Source organism: Knufia obscura (assembly GCF_036327395.1).
Source record: "Knufia obscura strain CCFEE 5817 isolate CBS 148926 chromosome Unknown scaffold_12, whole genome shotgun sequence".
NCBI lineage: Eukaryota > Fungi > Ascomycota > Eurotiomycetes > Chaetothyriales > Trichomeriaceae > Knufia > Knufia obscura.
The window spans coordinates 342,283-369,475 of record NW_027042698.1 but is presented as its reverse complement, the minus strand read 5'-3'; the positions used below and the strand labels follow the sequence as shown (position 1 = coordinate 369,475).

The following is a 27,193-nucleotide window of genomic DNA, read 5'->3' as shown; positions in this document are numbered from 1 at the left end:
CCTTGCAACACCTCCCATTATGCATCTGTTCTTGATCTGAGTAGGTCGTGTGTAGGCGTGCATATTCGCTAATTCGAGCTGGGCTCTTGTTCTCATGGCTTGAGGCAGCGCAGTATTACGGATAACATACTTGAGAGCTTGTCTGAACTCAACAATCAGCATACATCCCACATGACACCGCCGTGGCAGCTTAGGTGCGAGACTTGCCTCTCTTCCTCGAATCGTTCATAGACCTTCCTCTTGGTGTGATCTCTTATGATCCGAGCATTGATGAAGCCACCTAGATCCAGCCGTTTCGCTCGGAACTGAGGCATCGCGTGACCGTGCCTTCGGGCGATTTGATCGATGCTAGATGATGTTTGCGCTGCGCTGTCAAGACTTGATGAGCCACTCTCGTACGGAATATGCAAGTTCGACTCATCTCGTGTCTACATGGGGCAAGTCTAGCGAGTGGAAGTCACCTCACCCAACCAATTCCGCTTCTTTTGTTCCTGCCCAGCCAGTTGACTCATAACATTCGTTTCTTCGGCTAACAACATCTGCTTTGACTCTAAACATCGTTGAACTTGCAGAAGATGTGAGTAGGTGTAGTGAGGAAGGCTTTTACCGATTGCGAGGAGTCTCTACCTTCACAGAATTTATCCATATACCTACCGCTATCCGCTTTGTCCTTCCCGATATGCTCGTACTTGACTTCTACCAACATTTCTCTAGAACAGGCACATAGTCCTTTACTGTTGATGTTGTCGAGCTGAGAGCTCAGAGAGGGCGACTGCACGTTGACTAGCTAACGAAAATTCCCACTGCTTCCGCCTTTGCAACGGCCACTCACTATGCCTATCTCGAGATCTAAGAAGACGGCAGATACGGACACGTTGACAGAGCCGAAAATTGTCGTTACTGCGCAACAGAGCCGTTTCCACGAAGTTGATGATCCAGCATCGAAAGACATCGAGGTCAATGACTTGTCCATCACGATAGGCAAGAGAGAAATTTTACAGCACACTCGACTTGTCCTCAAAGCAGGGCTCCGCTATGTCTTCGTTGGTAGAAATGGCTTGGGCAAGTCTACCGTGCTTGAAGCGCTTGCCGAACGAAGGATCCCTGGAATAGCGACTAATTTGCGTATGCTACTACTTGATCAGACTATGGTTGAAAATGCGCAGAAAGGAAATAGTATTCTTGCTGGTGATGGCAAAGACTTGACTGTACTCGAGAACGTTGTGGCAAGCGATCGTGTACGTCAACGGCTTCTTGATGACACAGCTTCTCTGTCGGCTGTCCTCCAGGACGGCCCAGGAGGAACGAGCCAGGTCGTGCAAGTATATCGTCGGCTCAAGCTTGAGCGTGCTCAGAGAGACCTTGAGGAAGCACGACTGATTGCTAAACACCGGTCTGGTGCTCGAGGATCGAAGGCGCGCCAAGTTGAGCTTGAAAGAGAAGCCGCGGTGAAGGAAGCCACGCAATTGTGAGTTCGCTGTTCTACGGGGGTAAGTGTCGGCTAACATTTTCTAGGGCCGATAACACGGCAAATGAGGAGGGCACTGACGAAGTCGACGCCGCTGTCTCAATGCTTGAATCGCTGCAGCTGAATCTTGAAGCCATGGGCTCTGCTAGTATCGAAGCGCGAGCTCGGACTGCCATGATTGGTCTTGGCTTCTCGGTCGAGCAGATTGAAGGCCCAATGAGTAAGCTCTCGGGTGGTTGGCAGACTCGTGCTGCTTTGGCTGCAGCACTCATACAAAAGACCGATATACTGATGCTCGATGAGCCAACTAACTTCTTGGATTTGCCGGCTGTTATCTGGTTGCAGCACTATCTCACCACTGATCTGGCAAATAACACAACCCTCGTGGTCACTACCCATGATCGAGACTTTGCAGATGCAGTTGCTGAGCGCCTCATGATTTTGCGTGTCAATCCCGCCTGTACACTAGAAACGTTCAATGGCACCCTCTCCAACCACGATGCTGAAAAACGCAGACAAATTCGGCGCATGACTAAGATGTCGGATGCATTAGACAAGAAGAAAGAACACATGCAGTCTACTATCCAAAAGTCTGCTGCTGCTGCGAAACGCTCAGGCGACGACAAGAAGCTCAAGCAAGCCGCTTCCCGCAAGAAGAAACTTGAGGAGCGAACAGGTTTGGAGGTAAGCGCTAAGGGTACAAGATTCAAGCTGAACCGCGATTTGGCCGGCTATCACCTCACAGCAAGAGGCGATATTGAGATACCAGAATTTGATCCCCTGGTCACAATGACTATCCCTGAGCAGCCACCTGAACTTCGCAATCCTGGCTCCCTTGTCAGCCTCGAGAATGTCAGCTTCACGTACAAGAAAGCCAAAAAGCCGACGCTCAACAACATTGACTTGATTGTTCAACCGGGATCACGCACCGCCCTAGTCGGCTTGAATGGCTCCGGCAAGTCGACATTCGTCAACGTTATCACATCAGACTTCTCATCTCCATCGACCTCTCCGGGTGTGCTCCTAGGCACACTTACACTTCACCCCCAAGCACGCATCGCCCACTACACTCAGCATGAGACGTCACGTCTTCTTGAAATTGGCCAAGCAAATCCGCAGCTCACACCACTAGGTCATCTTCAAGCTCGCCATCCGAGCATACAAGAGCAGCCGCTACGCGCTCTCCTCAGTGGCCTTTCTCTACCCTCACAAACCCAAGCGAACACTCCACTCAGTGCACTTAGCGGTGGCCAACTCGTTCGTGTCGCGTTCGCCACATGCTTCCTACCAACACCACCGCACCTTCTAATTCTCGACGAGCCAACAACTCATCTCGACAGCGACTCGATCGTGGCACTCATACAAGCACTGAAAACCTACGCCGGCGCAATCATAGTTGTCTCCCATGACCGATTCTTCGTGCGATGCGTGGTGGAAGGACAGAGTGTCAAGCAAGCTTCTACCGGCGACGATGTCGATCAAGAGGCCGAGGCAGACAGCAGTGATGATGAAGACGATAAACCACCTGGCAAGGTCTACAGGCTCACGAGGACCAGTGGGCGTATGATCGAGCTGACTAGGGGCATGGACGAGTACGAAGAAGTCGTGGTCAGACAGCTGGCAAAGCAGGGCATTGAGGTGTGATAAGGCCAACGCTTCGCTGCAACTACTTTCAGACAGACAAGAGGCAGGCCCAAAGCCAGCGTCACCTGCAATCTCGCCGCTGTCCAGAGCTTACCTAGGTTGCTTGACGAACACCTTGCTCAGGCGCGCGCCTCACTTGCTCAACCCGTGTGCACCGCGTTCTCTTCCCACCACGAACTATCACCGGTTTGCTCTGCGTGATCTCTTACCTCTGCTAGCACCCAATATGCATTCTCGTCAGCTGTTAGGAGGCTCCTTTCGTCTTTATCTGCCTTCGGTGCCTCACCGTATGACAGGCTGCACCTGTCACAACATGGACAGCTCCTGATCGTGCCTTCCTTCTATTGCGGGTCTCTCCTTCCTCAATACGAATCGCTCCTTCCTCCGGTCATGGTCGCGCCTTCCACATCGCAAGGTCGTACCTTCTCTCTTTCATGATGCCACTTTCCCGCCATCACTGCCAACGAGGAAGCTGCGATCGATCGGATGAGCAACGAAGGAAGCAGCGACCACGATGCTAAGGAAGGAACAACTACGTCGATGAGGAACGCGTAACCCAACAATGCCAATGAGGCAGGAGCGACCGCCTCGACAAGGAAGGAGTAACTGATTAGCCGACGGAAATGGAAGGTGCGATCGTGTAGATAAGGAAGGAGCGACTCGGTTGACGAGGAAGGACCGATCATGTAAATGTGAAGGAGCGATTCCAGCGATATCAGTGGGCAAGAACGATCGTACTATGGTCTTCAGGCAAGAGCAACCGGGTCAGAAGGAAAGAGCGATCATGTCGTGTGGTGAAGGAAGCCGCTACGGTTTCAATAGAGAAGGCGCGACTAGAGCAGTGTCATCGCGGCAAGAGCGATCGCGTCGATGCGGAAGGTGCGACCTCAGCAGCGAGGAAGGAGCGACTGGTTGATCAGCGGAAGAAGGCACGATCGTGTTCGTGGGGAAAGAGCGATGACGTCGGAGGAAGGCGCGACCCTAACGATAGAAGCGGCAGGTGCGATCGTGTCAAGAGCCAGGGAAGGTGCGGACTGGTTGCCGCGATGGGAGGCGCAATCCTATCATTGGCAAGGAAGGCGTGGTCGTGTTGACTATTGATTTGGAAAGAGCACTCGAGTTGATAAGGAAGGCGCGACGGGTCGAGGAGTTGCGGCAGGCACGATCGCGTTCACTGTTTGGATTTGGTAGGAGCGATCGAGTCAACGAGGAAGGAGCGATCATGCCAATGAGGAAGGTGCGACCCTAAGGGTGAGAGTGGCAGGTGCGATCAACAGACAAGGAAGGTGCGACACGGTTGGCGAGGAAGGCGTGATTTTGTTCATTGTTGGTATGGAAAGAGCGATCGGGTTATTGAGGAAGGAGTGAACGTCAACACTTTCGATGTGGAAGGTGCGATGGTCTTTCTGGAAACGGGAAAGCGCAACCTGAGATAATGTTCAGTGTAGGAAAGTGCGCCCGCTCCGGACTCTAATTAGAAGGGGAAGGGGCGTTCGTTCGTCGCAGAGGGGAATAGCCACTGTATATGGTCACTGGCCGCTCGAGAGGACACTGTCAGATAGGTATGTGTACTGTAAGGTACGAGCATTGCTTGAAAGTTTCGTTCGACATAAACAGAATGGGGACAGGGCAGCAGGCCACGAGAGCAGACATGCCTTTCAAGTTGCCTGATTATGATTCACTCTTTCTATGATCACATCCATTCATAACTTAGCTACTGGTACATCTCATAGTACACCATTAATTCGTTGCCTCGCTCGCATCACTGGCTGGCTTCGCCTGTTTCAGGATTTCTTCCCTTGAATCATCAATTGAGACCTCGGCATCCGCTGGCTCATTGCTTGCTTTAGGTTGGCCCTTCGTATCTGGGTTGACACCTTCTGCGTCTGGGTGCTCAGGTGCTACCGAACTGGGATCCGAGATGATGTTGCCATGCTCGTCGACTAGCCTTGTTTCAGTCTCGTACTTTGTTGAGAACGACGCTTTGCCTTCTGCTAACAGAGACGAGACTTCTTCGTCATTCAGAAGATTGCCATCTTGGTCTCGGTACTCAACTCGTTCTTCACGACCAAGGACCTTCTGCTCCTCTGGTTGGCCGGCCTGCGGTGTCACAGCTTCAGCTTCACCCTTTCCAGATGGGATTTGCAGAGTTGGCGCAGTCGGCTGGGCGTCACCAACTGATGGGAGGATTTTGGAATACTCAGAGTACTGTTATTGGTTAGTGCTGTGTGCAGTATCAAAGGATGAAACACTTACATCATTCAAGAAGGTGTTGCAGTCAAAGTCCCAGGTATCAAACAGCTTGACCTTTTGGCATTCGTTCTTGGTCCATGTGTTGCCATAGGTGAGCGGTGCATACAGAACGAACACACCCATTGAGAAAGCGAGGAACAGAACTGCTAGGCTGCGCCCGATCATCGGGTTATCTCTCACGCCAAGAGCAGAAACTCGATGAAATGTGAAGTCGTAGATTTGACACAAAGCCATGATGGCGAAGTACAGAGCCGGGAAATAATGATGCAGGAAGAGCTGTCGTGCCATGAGGAAGAACGGGAAGTAGTGCAAGGCCCAGCCGAGCACTGACTGTCCAATCTCGTAGTCGAATCGCTTGAAAGTAACGCTTGAATAGTCGTCGCAGTTTCGTTGCCATCGGAGAACAGCGAGAGCCTTGAAGAAGACGTAGGTGACAATTGCAAGTGTCGAAGACCACCAGATAACTGGGTTGCCAAGGAGATAGATCTGACGGTGGTCCTTGCCCCAGAAGTTGATGCCCCTTCTAAGAATTGGCCAGGAGGATGGTCGAGAGTCCCAGGCATGCGATTCGACAAGACCTGCGTTGGTCTTCCACATGACCTTCTGGAGTTCCCAGAATTTACCGAAAAAGCCTGGGTGGCGGTAGTTGACCTTCTCGACATCGTCGCCGAGCTGAGGATGATAGTTCTGCTCAATGTACCAAACACTGTTCGGCAAGGTGCCGCCCTTCGCACAGGTTACTTCCTGTTGCTCAAAGCCCCAATCTGGAAGTTTGACTTTGTGGGAGAACAGGACGCATCCAGACATTTGATGAACAAGCTTGAACTTCGTCTGAATTGTGCGAAGTCTCTGCTTGGCCACCTCACCGTCTGACATCTGTTTGATGATTTCAACTCGGAAATAATCGTTGGCATCGCCCTCGAAACCCTCGTAGCCATATGCAGTGACTTCTTGTTGCCAATCTGCCTCAGTCACGGGTGGTCTCTGGTCATGGGAGTGAACTCTACGGTGAGTCATGGTGTGGTATAATTTTATGACGTCTCCATCTTTGATGAATTCAGTCATATTGGCCCAGGCACGAGGTCCAGCAATTGTCTGGTTGTCGGCAGTAATAGGTTGGGTTACGTTCTCAAGGAGGAAGACATTGTTCTCGTCCTTGTGAGGATATAGCGTGATCTGCTGTTGCTTGCTGCCGGTCGGATACATGTGAGGATGGGAGTGAAGATAGCCACCTTGAGTATTATGATGGCGCAATGAGATCTCGCTACCGAAAGCCACGTCAGCCGGAGTATCAGCCATGCCCTTATTGTTTAGGGTAGCCTGAAACTCTGAAGACATGAATCCATCGCCATCACCAGGGTTGACCAGGCAAAGGAAGTGAATGCCGAACATGCCAACGTAGAAGAAGACTGGAATAACAATCAAGCAGAAGGCTCGGGCAAAGAAATGCTTGAACCACTTTCGAGGTGTAACATTCTTGGTATCTCCAAGCAGAACCCAGAGTTGTAGCAGAGTCAGGACACCGACCCAAGCGATTGTGAATAGGCCGACCCATTTGACAGATGCCGTAGCACCGAGACCAAGACCGGTTGCTGTCAGCCAGAACCACCACGAAGCGTCAAATGCTCTTTCAGGCCCTAGTTCATGCTGGTTTGTGAAGCATACCCATGCCAGAGCTGTGAAAGCTGTGCAGACGATCAGCGGTGAATCCAACAGGATCAACCGTGATTGTGTAACTAGGCCATTCTCGAATATCAAGAGGGCTGCGCCCATGCTGGCAGTGAATGTGCGACAGCCCAATGCCTTCAAGGTCAAGAACATGGTAGGAATTGTGGCAATACCAAGAATAGCGGGTAGCATGCGCATGGACACATAGGGCACCTTTGGCTCGAGATAGTCCTTGCCGATGTCCTTGAAGTCGAAGTTCCCGTCGAATCCGGCACCCCATCCAGCCAAAGTGATCAACAGCTTGGCCAGTGGAGGGTGAACATCCATGAAGAACTTGCCCTTGATGTATTTTGTGGCAAAGCCACCAAAGTGCACCTCATCGAAGACAACGCTGGTAGGCTGATATATTCTGAACAGCCTGACCAGGGCGCCAACGAGAGTGATGAGACCCAAGACCTGGAAGTCCGAACCTGGTAGCAGGAAGATGTCATTGTCCTTAACGCCGTCGGAGGCATAGCTCTTGTTCTTTAGCTTGCTCTTGCTTGATTTCCTTGCGACTGTTCTCGGTGGTTGTAAGGATTGCTCGACGGGTTGTGGACTTGGGCTTACTGGCGAGGCTGCTGCTCGGTTGACTGGCGGTGCAGGAGACTTGCCTGACTTTCGTGCCATGATGGCGGATAGTCTCTGGCGAAGGACAAAACCCAAGATAGGTTATGAAAAAGGGACAAAAGGAATGACTTGAAGAAGATCAAAGGGTGTTGTACAGAAGGGCCAGAAAGTAGTCGCGGAGGACACCTTACCATACAAACGCAGGTCCAAGGAGTGCAGGGGTCGCCCAAAATAATGTTAAGCGCACATGCTCTTCAGCTGAGAACTTTAGGCGGAAGGCGCGGGGTGCCAGTGGTTTGCGGCTGCCAGCGCTTATCCCCCTTATTCCTTTTGTTGCATTCAAGAACGAATTACTCAACACTGTGCTTATTGCCTTCTCTACAAACACATGGATGGATTCACAGATGCAATGTGAGTTGTTCAGATCACGTTCTACAGCGCTCTCATACAAAGTGCAAAGAATGTTATTGTGCTACCGGTGAATTCTGGACTGAGACAGCGTGAGACCCCCTGAGCCTAAACTAGCTCTCTCGGCAAACCTTTCATGCTTCAAACTTGAGTCCGCAGCACTGGTAGAGTCTTGCAATATTTCATGCTTGAGTGACCACTGCAGCAGCTTTGACCATACCGATACTCACACAGAATCTATAGTCGCGCATTGCCAAGGACCTGCCCTGTACACCAAATCCTACGCAACAGGCGATCGAGACTGGCTAGCTTTTATTAGCAACCGCGCCGTAATGGCACAGAATGGCGGCGCAAATGCGGTAGATACAACTGGGAAAGTGCCTGAGGGTATAGTCCTTCCACCCAAGGATATTCGAGCCATTGTTGAGAAGACGGCTGGCTATGTGGCGCGAAATGGACCAGTCTTCGAAGATCGGATCAGGGATAAAGAACAGTCGAATTCAAAGTTTTCTTTTCTGTCGCCGAACGATGCATATGCACCTTTCTATCAATGGCGGCTCTCAGAAGTCCGAGCAGGTCGAAATGCAGACCTGTCAGGAAAAGTAGGAAGCGCAACTGCTGCCCCAGCGAAACCGAAGGGACCAGAGCCGCCGCCCGAATTTCAGTTTAGTGCAAGGATGCCGAACATTAGTTCTCTCGATCTTGAAGTGCTGAGGTTGACTGCGCTGCATACGGCAAGGAAGGGAAAGAGTTGGATGACAAATTTGTCCCAGAAAGAAGCTCGAAATTACCAGTTCGACTTCCTACGGCCTCAGCATTCCCTGTACAACTTCTTCCAGCGCATGGTCGACCAGTATTCATTATTACTGCAAACCGGTCCCGAAGGTCAGAAGGCTGAGCAAGCTCGAATACGCGAGATACAAGACAACATTCAAGATCGTTTCCGGACGTTAAACAAGGCGAAGAAGAGATCGGAATACGTGAAACACCAGGAAAAGCAGAAGCAGCAGAAGGAGGAAGCTGAAGAAGCAGAAAGGATTTCATATGCCCAGGTCGACTGGCATGACTTTGTCGTCGTCGAGACTGTTCTGTTCACTGAAGCCGACGATCAAGCAGAGCTGCCACCTCCTACCACTTTGAACGACCTGCAGAGTGCCAGCCTGGAGCAAAAGGCCATGATGAGTCTATCAAGACCAGATATGCGAATTGAAGAAGCAATGCCCGACGCCGACATGGCAAGCTATGCAGGCTATCAAGACAGCTATGATGCATACAACGGCTACCAACAGGGCTATCCGAGCGCTACACCCGTTGTGCCATCACCCAGTCCAGGTGTTCCACAAGCTTTTCCTCCTCAGCAGAATTACATACCTTTCCCACAAGCTTCTACACCGCAACCACCACAAGTACCGAGTCCGGCACCACCACAGCCTGCGCAGAGAGAACCCGCACCCATGCGTATACGGCAAGATTATGTACCTCGAGCACAACAGCGCACCCAACAGTCAGCTCAAACCTCGATATGTCCAAACTGCAAGCAGCGAATTCCAATCGCCGAACTTGATGAACATCTTCGCATTGAGCTTCTCGACCCCAGCTGGCAGGAACAACAAAGAAAGAATGCAGAACGATTTTCCACCGCGGGTGTCGCAGGCATGGATGTGGTTGCAAATCTCAAGCGACTGAGGGCGCAGGCAGATGGCGGTTCTTCAGATCCCGTTGCCGAGGCTGCTGCTAGGGTGCTGAACGGTGATGAGCAAGCTCAAAAACGCATGAAGGGCGCTTCGGGTGATGCAGTAGCCTATCCTGGTCCATCTGTAACAAGGGAACCAGGTAAGGGGTTGAGCGTTGATGAGCAGATTCGGAATCTTCAGTCGCGATACGGGGCGTAGATATCAATCAAGCCCTTACCTCTTGCCATGCCCGAATATTCTCAAGGAGATCAGGAGGCAATCAATCGTGTATAACCGCCATCAGGAAAAATGTGCTTATCAATTGACAGAGAGCGACGCGTCATGCATGAGCACATGCATTTTCGTTACATATTTCCCTGCCTCTTCGTGCAGTCTTGCAGTCTCTGGACCGTGCACAATTCGATTCCCACTTCGTCATCTCACCGCGTATCCACCAGGTCTCGCATATCTTAGTGGACTCTGAGGCGAGGCTGCATCCTAGAAAGGAAACGCTCGTCTACGATCCTCAGCCAAGCAAATGGGAAAGATCTCCGCTAAACGCATCGAGCAAGCTGACGATCACTTGATCCGCTAGCTCTTGAGTGGCGGCCTGCACTTTTCCCATTCTTCCCCAGCTTCAAGTTCTCTGCCACAGGACCTTCCTTTCTTTGCAAGGGTGCTCGATCGGGCTTTCGTACAGCACAAAGCCAACACAATCATGGATAATTTGTCGATGCTGTCATCTGTGGTCTGCATAGGCGAAACACCGCTTTTCGAGCTAAGAAGCCGGACCGTTGGCACCAGCACGCGCCATTGACTTTCTTCAATATGCTAGTGGAGAGCAGGTGAGGTCAAGATATCATATTCGTATGGTCGACACGACGCTTTGAGCCCGAGGCTTCTGGGATCGACGTTAGGAGGGCTTTTGCCATCTCGTACATCACCCGAATCCTTCTCAGGCCTTACTTCATCATTCTCGTTGCAAAGCTGTATTATTTTCATCACTTTCTACTTCCTTGATTTCGTTCTTATACCTTGTGCTTTATTGGGCCTGTACCCTAGTTGTTGCAATAATTTTGGCCTTGTGCAGACTCTTCGATTGCTCGGCACTGCTTGATAACCTTTCTTGAAGTCAAACTCAACGTCGTAGCTTCACACCACCATGGACAGGCTGGAGGAAAATAGAGGCTTTCTGCCTGGCCTTTTTGGCCGCGGGAAGAAACGCTCTGCAAGCAATGGCGGTTCAACCAGTGAGAAGAAACTAAACCCGGGAACGTGGTCAATCGTCAGCCGAGTGCCCTCCAGGCCACGGAACCACTTCATTGCCATGGCTGGCGAGTTCGTGGGCACGTTCATGTTTCTGTAAGGCAGATCGCCTACTCAACATGTTGACGATCGATGAGCTGACACATAAGCTAGGTTCTTCGCATTTGCCGGAACACAAGTGGCGAACACGCCTCAGACGACCACAGGAAATCAGAGCACCGATCTTCCGCAAGGTACGTGGAAACGGCTCCCGCAACCCTTCACTTTGCTTACAAACGGCAGGACCCAATCCCAGTGCACTACTCTACATCAGTTTGTGCTTTGCCTTCTCCCTCGCCGTCAACGCCTGGATCTTCTTCCGAGTCAGTGGAGGTCTCTTCAACCCGGCCGTAACACTCGCCCTCTGCCTGGTTGGGGCCGTTCCGTTCGGCCGTGGAGCATTTGTCTTCATCGCCCAAATGCTAGGTGCCATGGCTAGTGCCGGTGTGGTCAAGGCACTTTTCCCCGGACCACTAGCTGTAACGACCAATCTAGGTGGAGGCACCAATGTCGCTCAGGGACTATTCATTGAAATGTTCTTGACAGCTCAGCTTGTCTTCACGATCCTGATGTTAGCTGTGGAGAAGCATAAGGGCACCTTCCTCGCACCTGTGGGTATCGGTCTGTCACTTTTCATCGCAGAGTTGGGAGGCGTGTACTACACGGGTGGCTCGCTCAATCCTGCTCGTTCGTTTGGCCCTTGCGTCGCCAATGTGAGCTTCCCGGGCGAACACTGGATCTACTGGGTTGGTCCGGCACTTGGAGCTTGTCTCGCAGCGGGCTTCTACTGGTTCATCAAGGGCATTGAGTTCCAGACGGCAAACCCCGGACAAGACTTCGATGACCTGGAAGCGAATGCGTTTGACCCTGACACTGACTTGTCGAGGCCGGTCGTCAATCCCAACGCGGTTGTAGATCGATCAACTACCCAGAACTTGGCGGCACTCAATAGGGATGAAAGCAAGCAGAGCATGAGCCCTGAAAGAGAGAGACGTTTGGCTAGTCTCGAGGAGAGGTATCGAAATGATCAGAGCAGAGACAGACGGAATACAGATGGCAGAAGCAGGGAGGGTAGGCCCAGGAGCAGTTTGACCATCGGCAATCATATGACTCAAGTGCCCACTGCGAACGACGAGCCACCGAAGCTTTAGGATGGTGGTCCATTCGGATGTTTTCACATGTTCAAAAGTTAGCATGGAGTTCTGGTTGTTTGAACTGGGGTAGCGTACATGCTTTGTGATACGCTCTACTTTCTGCTGAGCAGCAATGTAGGAAGCAGCATGGATAACGAGCTTCAATGATCTTTGGACTGGACAACAAACAAAGTAAAGGCTTTCTATAATTGCTGTTGTAACTGCGTGACTGAATTATTGATACCTCTCGATAGTTCGTCCAGGTGCAACACGATCTCGAGGGTACATGCAATTGTCTGTATTCAGCTACAGTATAGTAGCACGATTCTTAGATCGTGACTGCCTCGCGAGCAGACCAATATCACGCAGTAGGTTTGACGCACCACATTAACACGAGCGCATAATAAATACACCCGTCCTTTTCGAGATGCTACAGTGACATGCTTGCAAACAAGGTGTACGCGGCCAGCGGGACCCCTAACCTGATGGCTAAAGGTCCCATAAGGCAGCATTGTCACGTGCCTCAGCACCGGTGAGAGGCCTCGGAGGCATCTTCCCTCAAACTTAGCGGCTTTAGGTTAAGTTAGGTGGCTTGGTGGCCAGACCTTTCCCTATTCATCCGGTCATAGACGCAAAGTGGGCAGCGACGCAGCACTGACTTCGTTCGCAGGCAACTGATATCCACGCCTGAGCATCAAGTCTTGAAAGTCGAACCTTCGTGCCTTCCTTGACCAACGTCGCACACCTTCCCTTCGCTCAATGGGTGCATCCAACATTACCTGCTCGACGCTGGCGTTGCGTTCAATCTTCCCTCGATCCTAAGCAGCCGATCACAACCATGAGGCCTCTTCGATTCGTTCTACTTGTTGTCTGCTTCATTGCCATTCCTGTCTTCCTAACATGCATCTCTCTACTCAGTGGCCACAATGACAATACCGGCGTATTTCAGAATCCTCAACGATCACGACTACGGGCACTCTTTTCCTTCTCGACCCCATCTGCATTGTTCCCGCCATCGGCTATCATCAGCTTAACATTTGAGAACTCGACATTCTTCCTGGCGAGACCTGCCGCTTTTGGTCCAAGCCTGCCAACCAAGGGACTGAGCGGACAGCTATGGATTGGCAGAGGCTTTGGTGACGACACACTACTATCCGAAGATGATTTGAAGATCAGTGGATTTGAGTTGGGCTGCTCCGATGTGCCTGGCTGGGGCGATGATCAGAGAAAGACGCCAGACAACCCGGCACTTAATGAGAAGGCCTTTAAGAAGTCGAGCGATGACTCTGCAGCAGTCACCCAGAGCGATAGCCAGATCTCTTCGGACCTCAATAAAGCAGAAGGAGTTAATAGCGAAGGAACTCCCCTCGCTGACGAAGAAGATGGAACTGATGATCACCTACATCGACCTCTGGCAGACTCGAACCCTGCTCCAGTCGTCAAGGCAGGCGAGCCAGCCAACTCCAACTCGCAGGACAAGTCACAGAAATCGACTCATGCAGACATCGAGTCGTTACAGGAGAGCGCAGACATTGCTGGCAAGATCGTTATGCTAAGCCGTGGTGGCTGCGGCTTTCTAGAGAAAGTCAAGTGGACTCAGAGAAGAGGCGGCATTGCATTGATTGTAGGAGACAACGAGCGGACTGGTCAGCTCACCATCATGTATGCTAAGGGGGACACCTCCAACATCACTATCCCCGCCATCTTTACCTCGTATACTTCGGCACATTTACTCTCAACACTTGTTCCCCCCGAGTACGATCTGGCAATCGATGGCAGCAAAACAGGCACGGGCAAAGATGGCGCTTCAGACGCCACTAAGAACAAAGTGGTTGCAGGCAACAAGAACGACGGGCCTGTTTTCACTACAACAACAATTGAAGCTCGACCAACCACAAAACCTGGTGCCGGTCAGCTTGTGCAACAAGGAGACCAAGGATGGATGCAGAACGTCCTCCAAGCTGTCGGCTTCGATGATGCTGCGCCGCATGCTGAAGATAGCCGCCGTCCACCGGGTAGTGGCAATATCGAGTGGGTGCAGGTTAAGGACTGGGATGATGATGTTGTGAAGACTCTTACGACAACAGCGTCGCAGTCCTCCATCACCGCGAAAACGGCTTTGAGTACCACCAAGTTTGCGAAGCAGCAAATTACCACTAAGGCTGGAAATGATGATTTCGTGATAGGTGTGCAAGATTGGCGGGATACGGAATTAATCGCCCCCAAGTCGACATCAACTGCCACTAGTTCGAAAGGCAAGAAAGAAGATGCAACAAACACTGCCACCAGTGCTGTCAGCAAAGAGACCGAGCTCAAGGGTGGCAGCATTATTCCTGGCAGTGGTGAATACCAGAAGCCAATCAAGGATCAGCAGACGCAGAAGGCTGATCCTTCAAAGAAGGACAACGGCGCCCACAACAACCACTGCGGATCGGTCATGAAAAGCATCAAGTCCTGGTTCAGCAAATCGGCTGACTCTCCACTGCCTCAATCACATTCCGATACCAAGAAAAAGCAGCCACAACCGCTGAAGAAGCATCAGGATGAGGAAGACAGAGAAGGTCTCTGGGTGACGCTTACTCCCACTAGTGTTTCGACAAGCCCATTCTTTGACACTCTACTCGTCCTCGTCGTCAGTCCACTGGTGACCTTGACCTTCGTCTATGGTCTTCTGCTTCTTCGGTCGCGGATTCGCCGACGAAGATGGAGAGCGCCTAAGTCTGTCGTCGACCGTCTACCAGTACGCACATATCACACCAGGTCAGCTGCATCATCGACCACGTCATCACAGTTAGCTACTCCAGATCGATCGCAAGCCGGCTCGCCGCAGCTGAGACCAGAACCCGTTCGAGCTAGGCAACGATCTCAGACCACTATTGGTGTTCCGAGCTCCAGTCCAGTTAACACCTCTTCTCAGAGTCAAAGTCCGCCGCCAGCAGAGAAAGCAAGAAAGCCCATACCGAAGCGCTACCGAGGCCGCCAAGTTGAGTGTGTTGTCTGTCTCGAGGAGTACGTCGATGGAGAGTCCAAAGTCATGTCCCTACCTTGCGGCCATGAGTTTCACGCTGAATGCATCACACCTTGGCTCGTGAACAGACGGAGGACATGTCCAATCTGCAAGGGCGATGTCGTGAGATCTGTGCAGAGAAGTGGACCTGCAGGAGATAGTGAAGAGGACAACAGAGAGCCAGGTGATGAGACTGCAGATGCAGTGCAGGAGCGCGTGGCCACGACAGTACCGGATGACACATCTACCGCTTCGATACCAATCCCGGATCGGCAAGATATGCCAAACTTGATGGACGAAGATGTCGAAAGAGGAGAGGAGATACCACCATCGGCGCAGCATGGACAGAGACCACTCGCTTCTCGTTGGCGAAATATCGTCAATGCGAGTCTGTCGAACCTTAGCGGGGATACGGTGTGGAGGACAAACTCTGTGGACAGAAACCGATGATGGAAAGAAGTGAAGAAGTACCTAGATACAAAGATTCTACTCAGCATGCGTATGGAAGGCGTTGTCAGAAATGACTAAGGGAATGGAAAGGGAAGCGGCGTTCTACGATCACATTCTCATTGCTTATGTTACATGGCCGGAAGGTCCAGATACCCCATCATCCAATCGATCATTTATTCATTTTCTACATGAGGACAACGTGCAGGATGAATCCAGTACCTAACAGCACTTTGCAAGGCGGATTCTCAAGCTGCAGGCCAGTACCGATCCGAGGAATGAACGGGCGGTTTTCAAATTTCGTGCCACGTCGATACTGTGGTAGACATACGCCGGGCACCTTGTCGAATGCCTCTAGGGGCCCAGTCTTGTTGCTAGCGCTTGGTATGCAATGTTATCGACTGATGCTCTCTCAGCCTGATGTGACTAACGAATAGGAAGCGAGTTACTAGCGCTAACGCTGGGCGTTTTCTAGGGGTCTTAGCAGTTTGCAGGGAGGTTTTGCATCGAGCATTCGAGACGTCAGGCTGAGAGCAAGAGTCGTACAGCACCAAGTGACTATTGTTGTTAGCTGCAGCACTGCTGTATCTAAGCTCGTGCTGGCAGGGCCACCATGCAAGTCTTCAGTGCTTCAGCTTCGAGCTTCTAACTCTGCTCTCGCTAATCCGGTGCCGAACGGAGTGCAAATACTTCTCAGCCTGACAGGCGTCGAGAGGCGGCCTCCCCCGGTTCGATCAGGTGCGCTGGCGGTGCTGGTGACTGGGTAAGGACTGTATAAAGCGGTAACTTCTTGCTTTCGAGCAGCTTCCTCCTTTCCACTCACTTCGTTAACCACTCTAGCTAGACAATCCGCAAACATGAAGACTCCCATTCTCTATGCATCGTTCGTCTCGCTGAGTGCAGCACTGTCAGGTTTCTCAACCGCCAATACCTTGCGAAAACGAGAATCAGGCGAATTCAGCTGCTACAACGCACTGAACATCTGGGACTTCAGCGCTCTATGCCCAAACATCAACTATCCCATCACGAACGACAAAGGCCTCAGTACAATGGGGACCCTCTACTTCGCGCTGGCGTCTACCACCGTCCCAGATGACACTATCTACAACGCCCAGGAGAATATCATCTGCACAGTGAACGGTCCAACTGAAAACATTACAGCCGAGATAAGCGCGGGCGTCGGAAACGATATCGTCGGCGCAGGAGTCTCTGTGACATTCGACCTCTCCCTCCCTAATACCTCAGGCAGCAGTGAGTACACCACAACACAACCAAGCCCGCTCGCTAACCACGAGTCCATTCCGTCAATTCTAACCAGAATCAATATCAATAGGTGTATGCATGTTCACCCAAGGCACAGACGACGACTATCTGAACATCACAGACCCGATCACCCTCAAGCAGGCGCGAGACTTGCTCTACACCATGCTTACTGCCCCCAGCACGGACTGCAAGACCTGCGGCCGCATTCCGGTCCGCTATCCTAATGTCACGGATGGGACGGATCAGGGTGGGATCCTGAAGATCGATAGGACGAGTAGCAACAATTGCATTGGGAAATGTGTTGGGCCGGCGTCGTTTAGTACTGCGTCTGCGTTGCCGTCTGCATCTGCTTCGTCATCCGCTGGGAAGCGGGTCGAGCCTTGCGGTTACGAGTTTGGTTTGGGGACTTTTGCTGTTCTGATAATGGCGTGGTTTTTGGGCGTGGCGGTGTTCGGACTGCGCGTTGCGCCTTCAATTCAAGCCTAAGGGCATTAGTGGGATGGGAACCAGGTCAGTCGAGATATAAATCCTTGTTGTCAGTACAGAGAGACAGCAGGAAGCGACTAGTGATAATGGATGCAGTAGCCGCTATGCCACGTCCGATCTGGACCTGCTAGGATCATTTACAGCCTGATCAGCTCCATGAGATCGATCTCGTAGCAAGCAGTGCGTGGATACAAGGGCAAGACTCTGCTACCTACTACGGTATTCCTTGTACTCGAGGGAAACATGTTAGTTCGAGTATAGAAGGAACTCAACCGTTCGGAAGTAGTGATAAATAGCACGGGCTAAGCTCTTCGACAATCGTACACCTTCAGCCTTAAACGATTGCCAAGCAACAGGAGTTGCTGTCTTGCCATTTCACCTACCTTGGTACTGCTGGAAGCTAGCCTTAGCATGCATGGATACTATCTATCATGTCCTAGCCTCGTGTAACGCGACGTATCGATGGCCCCAGAGATCGTTGGCCCAGCCATGAATCAATCGATATGCGTAGCATCCGCGATACCAAGATTCTGAGCATTCTTTTCGATGGAGAAGGCGATGCAGCTCTGAGGGCTGCTTTTAATCAAGCCAGGAGCAGATGACCATCGCCTCGTATCCCTGTTTGAGGTCGACAGATAGACTGGAGCCGAGAGAAGCGCCAAGCCTGGTGAGAATCTGCATCGCGCTGATTAACTTCCAGATGCAAGGCGAGTAAAGTGACTAGATGTCTGGATGCCTGGATGTCTGGAGGCCTGCTCGCTACTATCTTCAATGATTGAGTCGCAACCCTCAAGTTCTGTTGCGACCTTTGTACTGCTTTCCATCAACGATACGCATATCGAGTAAATAATCTATAGCACCAGCAACAATTGCGCAAATAACGGTATTGTCTTCGCTCACAATCGTGGTTGGCTGATCGAATCACAACGACAGAAACGGCAACCATACTAGGGGCAGAAAAGATGATGCTGGAACAGCTGGACGAATCGTGACAGATCAGAAGAACATGATCTTAAAACTGTCTAATACATGGAGTTGATTGTCTAATACTTCAGTCTTGCCGGTGTAGCTGCTGCCCCAGCCGCTGAAGACGTCGTGCCAGACCCACCACTCCCAGCTTTATTAACAGCAGCTTGCACGACTTGACCAGCAGCATTAAATACAATATCAACCAATGCATTCAGTGGCGCATAGCTGAAAGTCTTCTGCACAAGCCCATTCTCCAGCTGCTTGACGGCTCCCGTAGCAGTCATATTCTGCGTATAGCTGCCAACAATCGTGCTAACGCCGCCGACTTCCTGCACGATATTCCCGAGATTGTCGATCAGGAAATTCAAAGTCGTGCCACCTTGGGTGATGCTACCTAGCAGACCATCTACGATACCGACGATTGGTTCGAGAGTGTTCGTGAGATTGCCGATTGTGCTGAGGAGGAGCGGATTGAGGTCGAGTGACTCGAAGACTCGATTGACTATGTCGACTAGATGTCCTAGGCGGACTTCGAGCTCGAGTTGCGCTGAGACGTCGGCGATTGTGATGTTGACTTTCTTGATTGAGACGGCGACACCGGCGTTTATGCTCACTAAGCTGGCGACGTTGGCGTGGAGGTTTATGTCTGCGGTTAGGTCTTCTACGTCGAGTTCGATGCGGCCGACTGAGAGTTCGGGGACGTTGAGGTAGACATCTGGGACTTCTGAGAAGGCAGAGGATGAAGTTGGTGCTGGTGCTGTATTGGTGGTTGTGCTAGTGCTTGACAAGGAGGTGCTTCTGGATGATGTTGGTGAAGCTGTGGTCCTGCTTGAACTTGAGGTCGTGCTCCGTCGCGATGAAGAAGTTGTTGTCCTTTGTCCTGCTGCGAGCACTGCCAACATCGCGATCAAAAAGCCGTATATTGATGTTGGCACCATATTTGCTGTTATTGATCTGCACGATCGTACCTCGAGGTCGGGCGAATGCTACACAGTCGCGAAACAGGAGGTATGTTATCTTGCGTCGCTCGCGAACTTCGTGCTGCTTCTACTGCCGTTGCAATCTCTTTTGAGCAAATGGTGACTAGCCATAAAGATGACCCCTCGCTACGCCTCGCCAAAGCAGGGGTTGAGATTGTGGTTGTTTCAGCCCTACCAACTCTTTTCAAGTTTATCTTACCCAAGCGACGTCGGCAATAAGCTTCGATGTTCGCATAACTGATTTTCATTTCCCCAGACTGTGTTGATCGCTCGGTTGGCGCCATGGAACAAATACTGAATGTCAACCCATGTTCTAGATTTTCGAGCAAGACACTGCGCACTGATTTCACTTGCAATCAATCTTTTTCATTACGCCAAACCCAAGAACAGCTACTTCATATTCACGGTACTGTGTAAGTGGTCAGCCTCCAGCACTCTGATTCGTGTGCAACGCACACTGGCAGGAGAAGATCTGCTCAGTACCGTGGATGAACGTCAGCAAGAACATCTCCGTGCGCTCCTCCTTCCTTCGTTGTGATCGAGTGACTCTCTGACACCCACCCTCATTACTTCTGTGCCTCTGAGATCATCGGCACCTGTGTACAACAATACGTTGAATTGAGCAAAACAACGCAAACGCAGTGCCGAAGCCCCCATCACCACCTCCCGAGCAACTCTCAAAATGCTCTCATTTACCATATCAGCCTTTCTCCTCCTCACCACAACCCTCGCACAATCCACAAACTCCTCCGGCTACACAGACTACAACCTCTCCATAACCGGCGACGACGACTCAACCCTCTATGAAACCGCCTCTACCCCAGGCACCTCAAATTCAACCCTCCCACCCGATGTCTACCTGAACGCCTCCCTCCACGTCGGCGAAATCGACATCCTAGTAGAAGAACTCACCGCCAAGATCAACGTCGATGCTCAAGTCCTCAATCTTCTCGACTTTTCCGCTGGTGTCGACGTCAGCATTGGTCGTGTCAACCTCCTTATTCAGAATGTTACTGCCAAGGTCCTCCTCGAGGCAAGGTTGCAGAATCTCGTGTTGATGGTCGAGTCTATCCTGGACTCTGTCGACTTGAACCCCATCATCGCAGAGCTGGGCAACACAGTCGGAGAAGTCGTCGGCGACGTGGGTGATGCATTAGGTGGGGCAGGCGGTAGTACAGCCACAGGCTCAGGCTCAGCGGGTGCCACAAATGGAAGCACGACTCTTACCTCGCGCGGCTTCGAAGCACAGCTGGCTATGCAGCATGGTATCCTGTATGCTGTGAACGACTACAGAGGTAACACTCATACGAATCGTGTGTTGGAGCAAAACGGTGAGATTGTTGATATGTCACTTGACAACAATGGTGTAGTGCACAGCACCAACGTGGTGGGCACTTTCGAGTCATTGATGGAATTCACTGGACAGGAGAGGCAGGATGTGATAATCGATGGGGCTGTAACCACGGAGAAGGAGTACCGGTACCTGCCCTTTCCCGGCTTGGAGGTATTATGTCAGATCTTCTTGGGCGCCGGAGGCAACGTGGTAGGAACGAGACTTGTCGCAGAAGTAGAGGGTGGTGGTAGTAGCATCATCAGTGGCCGTGAGGAAGAGTAAACGTCCGCCTCCGATCGGAATCAATGAATGTTTTTGGATTGGGAAGTAGTAACCAGGATGCTCACTGGCAGACGCTCCTGGCTTCCGTCGCAAAATCGTCATCAGGACGGACCCGTACCTTCTTCAGTGATTTAAGTTCTCTTCTTGTCGCTCCTTCCCACACCAAACTGTACTGGCCCGTCTTCGTCCCGCACCGCTCCTTCTCACGTGCCTGGATCGTCTCCTTATCAATGAAGTCGTCATACCTATCCAATCGAAATTGTGAGCGAAAACAATGCCGTTGTTTGCACAGTTGTTGAGAATCCTTAACGTAGAAATAATTGCGGGCAACTCCTGTGAACAATCTGTGATGTTCTTACAGGAGCGGGTAGACCGTACTACGGGGGATTAGAGAGTGCTAGGCTAGTGGCTCAGACTCAGCATTAGTACAGAAAACCCTTTCGATTCCGGCCAGTGCTAGTAGCCTATGTTGATAGACTAGTCCGACTGCTCCCTCACCCTCCTCAACCTCCTCACCTCCCGCAACTGCGCAATCTCACTCGCACTCATCAGCTCCGCCAGCCCATCAAGATCATCTTCATCCTCGCCATCCTCTCTTTTCTCCTCGGCTTTTCCCTCTTCAATTCCCACTTCCTCTCGGACCCTCCTAACCTTCACACCTCTACTCCTCCAACTCCCTCCAGCCCCAAAATCAAGAACCCACTCAACCGGCAGCCGATCTCTACACCTCCCCTTCTGCGCATCAGAATCCACAACCCTCTCCTCCCCAACCCACTCCCACCCCTCCCTAAGCGTAATCCCCGCATAAATCCTAAAATACCCCCATCCCAAATGCGTCGTCGCAAACGGCGGTGTACGCAGCGTGACAAGGCGATCCTGGCGGAAGGTGGGGTGAAGGATCACATCGACCTGCTCGATTATATCCTGTCGTGAAGACTGCACGAAGAACGTCCATTCGTGGGTGCGGATTTTACCAGTGTAGGGACTGATTGAGGGTGGTACCGTGCGGTGGGAGTTGCCGAGCATTAGGATCATAGTTTGTGCGGTCTCATCACCATCGGAAGCCGTATCCTCACTGGTGAGTTCGGCCGCACGAGACGCGTACTCGGTCGAATATCGTGCTTGGAGCGTCTCGTTACGCTTAACATCGAATGTGGCGGAAGTATAGGTGCGACAGGTTGGACACTTGAACTTTAGGCCTTCGACTGAGAGATTCATGGATAATATCTGGTCCTCAGGTTTGACGTCCATGGCCGTTAGTGCCCAGTGGAGCATGCAGGATTCGCAGGCTGAGTGGTTGCAGGATGTCTTGGCGGGACGGTAGAGTGTTTGGTAGCAGATCACGCAGTCATCGTCGGCGTCTGTTGGCGTATCATTTAGGACGTTGGCGGGGAGAAGCGTGGCGGCAGGCACAGTCGGAGACAGTGGAAGCTCAGCTTCTTTCGGCTCAATGATTGGGTTTTCGAGCGTGAGTTCTGTTGTCGCCATCTTTGCGGCAGTGTTGATGGGTGGTGTTGTAAGGCTGGAGAGCGGAGCGACTGTTAGTTATTTCCGACTTTCGCCTAGCACGACGTTCGTGGAGGTGGCTGGTAACTTTTGACAGCCAGAGTACTTCAAACCGTCCACAAGCAGCTGTATAGAAGGTGGGTGAAGACATTTTGGTAAGTTGAGAGTACTTGTAGTAGGCTGCATGAAGTGTTGCCTTGGTAGGACAAGAACTGCTTTCTGATTGGCGGAGAAGTGGGCAGCATAAGAATTTCAGGCAGACGCAGCCCTGATCGGAATTGAGTCATTCCCTTTTGGGGACGTTGCCAGATCCCAGTCGCGGTCAACATACTTCTAGAGAAGGAAGTGAGCTGAGCCAGTGCTGTGTTCGATCTATTAGTCTCGATTTGATGCATATGGACCTGCCTATCTCAACGAGCGATCAGATCACGTGATGGCTGCAGCGAAATGCTGCCCATCACTTGTCGACGAAGGCAGAGACTGGGAAGCAGGATGTCTTTCTTCTTCAGTACTCCCTCCTTTCCGTGCTATGAACAAGGACCCAGGACGCTCCCATCAGGTATGCGAATGTGTTCGCATATCCTGTGAAGAAATACCCTAATCCGACCAAGATGATGAAGGGTTGAATTTTTGCGTATCACCACCTCCTAGCAACTACCAGCACGTCAAGCTGGGTCTCCATCTGAGGCGTCCAAGATGAAACTGGCTCTTTGTTTTCAAGGATGCTCGAATTTACCATTTCGGTCCTAATGTATAGAGGTGCTGCAGAGTCCACAGCCATATGGGCTTAGGTTAACACAGTTCAACTTGCTTGAATGGGAGAGTGCAGGCATCGAAATTCTCAGCTTGGCTGCTTTTGTGGACTGCACCATCGGCTGCACTGACGGATGTCGAAGTCATCAGGAACCAGTGCTCCATCCGCCTTGGTCGTAATTATTCTGACAGCCTAGTCCAGGCGACAAAGAATTGGTGAAAAGGACAACGGCATCACCGTGATATGAATCTGCCAGACGTAATCTTGCCTATAAATGCCAATGCTGTGTCTTCCTCTCATGAATTCTGATGAGTTGTGATGTGCCCTTGGACAAGACTCAAAAGGCCTTTCTGGTGTGCCCTCTCCACGAGTATTGTACCTAATCGATCAAGCGCGGCTCAACTCACGTGTATTTGCCAACTCCTCAAGTCATTCCTCAAGTCAAATTCTGTGACCTCGCGGAGGTCGCCCTGACCTTTCCGCCTATTGTGGTGATGCGAAAGAGTCGGCTGGCTATGCTGCATCTGCTGCTCGATGCTTCCTCTTCCGCTCACACCACTCGCGACCGAGTGCTGTGAAACGGAGCGTATCGCTTCGTTGCTGGGGCCTCGTTGGTGGCCACTCCTGGCCATGTCAGGTGTCAACATGCTAGGAGTGGCACTGCCAGCACGGCTGCGACGCGAGTCAGCATCGCTTGAAGTGCTACTGTCGTCTCGAGTCAAAGGCAGGCGTGTGGTCGGACCAAGGCGCTTGAGAGACTGCGGCATACTCATCTTACCGCCGTCTCCGCCAGCGAAGAGATCCTCAATAAGCTTGTCAGGTGGTAATTCACCTCTTTCACATGCCCAGGATGCAGCAAGTGTCCTCCTGTATATATCCTGTGCCTCGGACAACTCTCTTGACTTGCTTGCTATGCTGGGCATATCCTCAGCTTCGCCAGCTTCAGCATTCATGATGCCAGCAATTCCACCGATGACCATGGCGCTCTTCAACGGCGGAGCTATGAAGTTTGAGTCCCCGTCGACTTGTTTCATGGCAACACCAATTTTGAGGGTAGCGTTGACCTTGGACTCCTGCATCAGGTAGCGCCTTGTGATCATGGAAGTCCCATCGCCGTTCGGGTCAGGATCGTCAACAGCTGGCTCGGGAGCATTGGTGTATTCGGCCAGATTTAGCTTCACATTTCCAAGGTGCACTCGTCCTCCTCTTCTGCCATCGTGGTATTCTTGTAGGATCTCGAACATAATGTCACACGGCTGGAGTGCTTGGTTCTTGTCGATGGTCAATCTGACCGTGATATCCTTGTTGTAGTCCCATATTGCGCGATGGTCAGCTATTCTGGCTTTGTCGGTGCGACCTCGATGCTCGGCCGAGGAGGAACTGGGAAGGTGCCATTTGATATAGACTTGGCCGACGACAAGAGGGATGTTGGTGAGATCGATAATGCTTAGGGTTAAGTCGAACTTGGGCTATGTGCTGGTCAGCATGTGCGTTGTGGCTTATACTGCGCTGGGTTGTCACCTTTCGGTTCTTGGGTACTGTGAAAGAGAGATTGTTCAGCGCTTGCTTTCGCAGCATGGTCGCAACAGAAGGATACCGGCCATGGCAAAGAGATGGAGCGAAGTAAAGATTGTAGACATACCAAATGCTTGCATGCTCACTGAAACTGCTTCAGTAGTGAAACAGTGTTATCAGCTTGATAAGCAGTAATGAAGGGAAGCCGCGACTGGGGGCCAGGACATATGTCAGCTCGAGCGAATTCTCCACCGAGCTGTATGTGAGATCCCGCATCAAAGAGGGCACAGAGAGGGAGACATCGGGATCAAGGCAGTACGATGGTGCTGAAACATGGCACTCATCCGTCGGCTTTACCAGTGTAGCAGCGAGAATGTCGCGACATGCATACGGGTATGACGAAGCCGCGAGAGAGAAAACGAGCAGATGGAACGCTGCACATGTCAGCTTGCATAAGACCCTCAAGGCTTAGCATAAGAAATCTCCCGACGTGCTGAATGGTTGGTTTCATCACATATCGAATTGTGCACCAAAGCTTGTGGCGGCCGACAAACCTTATCCTGCATAACATATCCGAAGTATCTGATTTGGCACGCAAAGCTCGGGTCCGACAATCTCTGGTACTCTAGAATTATGGTTGAGCTGATATGGAAGCACTCGTCTATGTAAGAACAGCTGATATATACAAGAGCACATTGCGTGCTGAAAGCCCAAAGCTTTTACCCAACTCCATACTGTATAGGTGTAATTTCGAACAAGAATCAGGATTCCCGAAGCAGACCATCACAAGCCACTCTCAATGATGCCCTAGAACTTGTGGATGTCATCCTTTGTGTATCCAAGTTCCTTCAAGATACCGCCAACACTTCCTTGCGTCCAGCCAGCCATTCCCTTGGCACCGGAAACAGCTTCAACCATAGCTGGTGGTCCAGAGACGAGGACTTTTTGGCCTGCAGCCTTACCTGACCACACCTTGCTGATCATTTGCTTCGTTACATAGCCTGTCTCGACGTCGTCTCCTGACGAGGTCTTTTTGCTCACAGTGAAGATCTTCTGGAAGCGACCTGGGTACTTGGCTTCCAGATCCTCAAACTCTTTCCTGAGAAGGATGTCGTCTTCCGTGTTATTGGCGTAGATAAGGCTAATCTTGGTCTTGTCCTCTGGGTTCCGTAGAATGGCACGCGTAAGCTGGAAAATTGGAGTGATGCCTGAGCCACCAGCAATGAAGAGCATGGATTGGTGTTCATTTGGCTTGTAGTCGAATTCTTGGAGAGTCTTGAACAACATGCTGTCTCCAGGCTTCATAGAATGCATCTTCGTCGAGCCCTTGCCACCAGGGTAGTGCTTCACCATGAATGTCACAGTGCCCGGCAAATCGTTGTCACTAACAGGTGTGTACGGCCGGAACACTGGAATGAAAGCCCCTTCTGGCGTATGCCTTGTAAGAAGGGACGTAACAGCAGAGATGCCTGTAATTGAGTCCTCGGTAGGTAGGGCGAAGGTGAGTTTCTTGACGTTGTGGTTCACTTGCTCGGCGCTTTGGAGCCTCATCTCTGTGAATCCCTTCCAGTCCATCTTCTTCAGTGCTGCCTGGGAGTCTGATGGTAACGACTCGGCGTGTGCTGTGAAGTAGACATTGGTTGAATTGTAATGGCGGTAACCTGTGTATGCCGCGCCCGCACCAACAGCACTAAGTGTCGCCACCTTGAAACCTGTTCTTAGTGCTGCCATTGTGACCTTGTTGTAGAACTGGTTGAGCTGATTCTCGGAGACCTTTGCTCGATGAAATAATACGTGCTTGTTGAGCTTCTGTCAAGCTGTTTGCCGTAACCCCTGACCAACCAAGATTGTTAGATGTTGCTGCAATTGATAGTGTTACAGTGACTCAGATGGCGTCTGGAGATATCAATGTGGTGTCTCGATCACTAGCGATGAACTCCTGATATATTTAGAAGGATGCAATGCTTGTTGACTGTGTTGAGACACCATTTGAATGATTTTCAGCTCCAGTAACCATCGGCATCCGGTCAGGTCAGACGCCGATACGAGGCAACACCAAAAATAAATTGCATGGCGCCTTCTAGCGTGGCGTGTCGAAGTCCCACACTCGGAGCCAAGCGAGCCATTTCACCGCTCGACATGCCTCATCGGCGTCAAAAGGTCTTGAGGGGTGGTAGACCATTATCACTTCGACACGCTGTGTATATGTGCTGTGCAGTGAGAGTTACAGAAGCTCACGCGAGATCAGTCCCGTCGATACGAATATTTGGCAGCTTCCCAATAGCAAAGACGTTCACCGTGCCTAGTCCAGCTTTCCGGAATTAGGATGCCGAAGTCATTGAAATAATTGTATCGAAAGACAGGTCAGGTGCGAACATGTCGACTGGGAGTCGAGTTCGTGGTACCACAGACTGGTCTCAAGCTATATCATGCTTTCACTCGTCCATGGCTGTCGAAAGACCATGCCCTTGCCAGCGCTATCTCTGGTAC

At 51.4% G+C, this 27,193-nt stretch overlaps 11 protein-coding genes across 11 annotated transcripts; 6 read left to right on the top strand and 5 right to left on the bottom strand.

The window, feature by feature from the left end:
* Positions 1 to 833: 833 nt before the first annotated feature.
* Positions 834 to 3,112, top strand: PMZ80_008893 (uncharacterized protein; the record flags this gene model as incomplete). Its single annotated transcript, XM_064877289.1, has 2 exons — positions 834 to 1,468; positions 1,516 to 3,112. 2 exons carry the CDS (start codon positions 834 to 836, stop codon positions 3,110 to 3,112), a joined length of 2,232 nt encoding a protein of 743 aa, XP_064726791.1.
* Positions 3,113 to 4,852: 1,740 nt separating this feature from the next.
* PMT1 (Dolichyl-phosphate-mannose--protein mannosyltransferase 1) lies at positions 4,853 to 7,702 on the bottom strand (the record flags this gene model as incomplete). Its single annotated transcript, XM_064877288.1, has 2 exons — positions 4,853 to 5,320; positions 5,369 to 7,702. 2 exons carry the CDS (start codon positions 7,700 to 7,702, stop codon positions 4,853 to 4,855), a joined length of 2,802 nt encoding a protein of 933 aa, XP_064726790.1.
* A 680-nt stretch (positions 7,703 to 8,382) lies between these two features.
* PRP21 (SF3a splicing factor complex subunit) lies at positions 8,383 to 9,942 on the top strand (the record flags this gene model as incomplete). The annotated part of the gene is made up of 1 exon (XM_064877287.1): positions 8,383 to 9,942. One exon carries the CDS (start codon positions 8,383 to 8,385, stop codon positions 9,940 to 9,942), a length of 1,560 nt encoding a protein of 519 aa, XP_064726789.1.
* A 943-nt stretch (positions 9,943 to 10,885) lies between these two features.
* On the top strand, positions 10,886 to 12,179 carry AQY1_2 (Aquaporin-1; the record flags this gene model as incomplete). Its single annotated transcript, XM_064877286.1, has 3 exons — positions 10,886 to 11,085; positions 11,143 to 11,222; positions 11,272 to 12,179. 3 exons carry the CDS (start codon positions 10,886 to 10,888, stop codon positions 12,177 to 12,179), a joined length of 1,188 nt encoding a protein of 395 aa, XP_064726788.1.
* An 820-nt stretch (positions 12,180 to 12,999) lies between these two features.
* PMZ80_008889 (uncharacterized protein) lies at positions 13,000 to 15,618 on the top strand (the record flags this gene model as incomplete). The annotated part of the gene is made up of 1 exon (XM_064877285.1): positions 13,000 to 15,618. The coding sequence occupies one exon, from the start codon at positions 13,000 to 13,002 to the stop codon at positions 15,616 to 15,618; it is 2,619 nt and encodes an 872-aa protein (XP_064726787.1).
* An 854-nt stretch (positions 15,619 to 16,472) lies between these two features.
* PMZ80_008888 (uncharacterized protein) lies at positions 16,473 to 17,364 on the top strand (the record flags this gene model as incomplete). Its single annotated transcript, XM_064877284.1, has 2 exons — positions 16,473 to 16,866; positions 16,934 to 17,364. The coding sequence occupies 2 exons, from the start codon at positions 16,473 to 16,475 to the stop codon at positions 17,362 to 17,364; spliced, it is 825 nt and encodes a 274-aa protein (XP_064726786.1).
* A 1,043-nt stretch (positions 17,365 to 18,407) lies between these two features.
* Positions 18,408 to 19,271, bottom strand: PMZ80_008887 (uncharacterized protein; the record flags this gene model as incomplete). Its single annotated transcript, XM_064877283.1, has 1 exon — positions 18,408 to 19,271. One exon carries the CDS (start codon positions 19,269 to 19,271, stop codon positions 18,408 to 18,410), a length of 864 nt encoding a protein of 287 aa, XP_064726785.1.
* A 724-nt stretch (positions 19,272 to 19,995) lies between these two features.
* Positions 19,996 to 20,928, top strand: PMZ80_008886 (uncharacterized protein; the record flags this gene model as incomplete). Its single annotated transcript, XM_064877282.1, has 1 exon — positions 19,996 to 20,928. One exon carries the CDS (start codon positions 19,996 to 19,998, stop codon positions 20,926 to 20,928), a length of 933 nt encoding a protein of 310 aa, XP_064726784.1.
* Positions 20,929 to 21,405: 477 nt separating this feature from the next.
* PMZ80_008885 (uncharacterized protein) lies at positions 21,406 to 22,416 on the bottom strand (the record flags this gene model as incomplete). Its single annotated transcript, XM_064877281.1, has 1 exon — positions 21,406 to 22,416. The coding sequence occupies one exon, from the start codon at positions 22,414 to 22,416 to the stop codon at positions 21,406 to 21,408; it is 1,011 nt and encodes a 336-aa protein (XP_064726783.1).
* Positions 22,417 to 23,586: 1,170 nt separating this feature from the next.
* Positions 23,587 to 24,766, bottom strand: PMZ80_008884 (uncharacterized protein; the record flags this gene model as incomplete). The annotated part of the gene is made up of 2 exons (XM_064877280.1): positions 23,587 to 24,657; positions 24,710 to 24,766. 2 exons carry the CDS (start codon positions 24,764 to 24,766, stop codon positions 23,587 to 23,589), a joined length of 1,128 nt encoding a protein of 375 aa, XP_064726782.1.
* A 744-nt stretch (positions 24,767 to 25,510) lies between these two features.
* Positions 25,511 to 26,434, bottom strand: PMZ80_008883 (uncharacterized protein; the record flags this gene model as incomplete). The annotated part of the gene is made up of 1 exon (XM_064877279.1): positions 25,511 to 26,434. One exon carries the CDS (start codon positions 26,432 to 26,434, stop codon positions 25,511 to 25,513), a length of 924 nt encoding a protein of 307 aa, XP_064726781.1.
* Between the last annotated feature and the right edge of the window lie 759 nt (positions 26,435 to 27,193).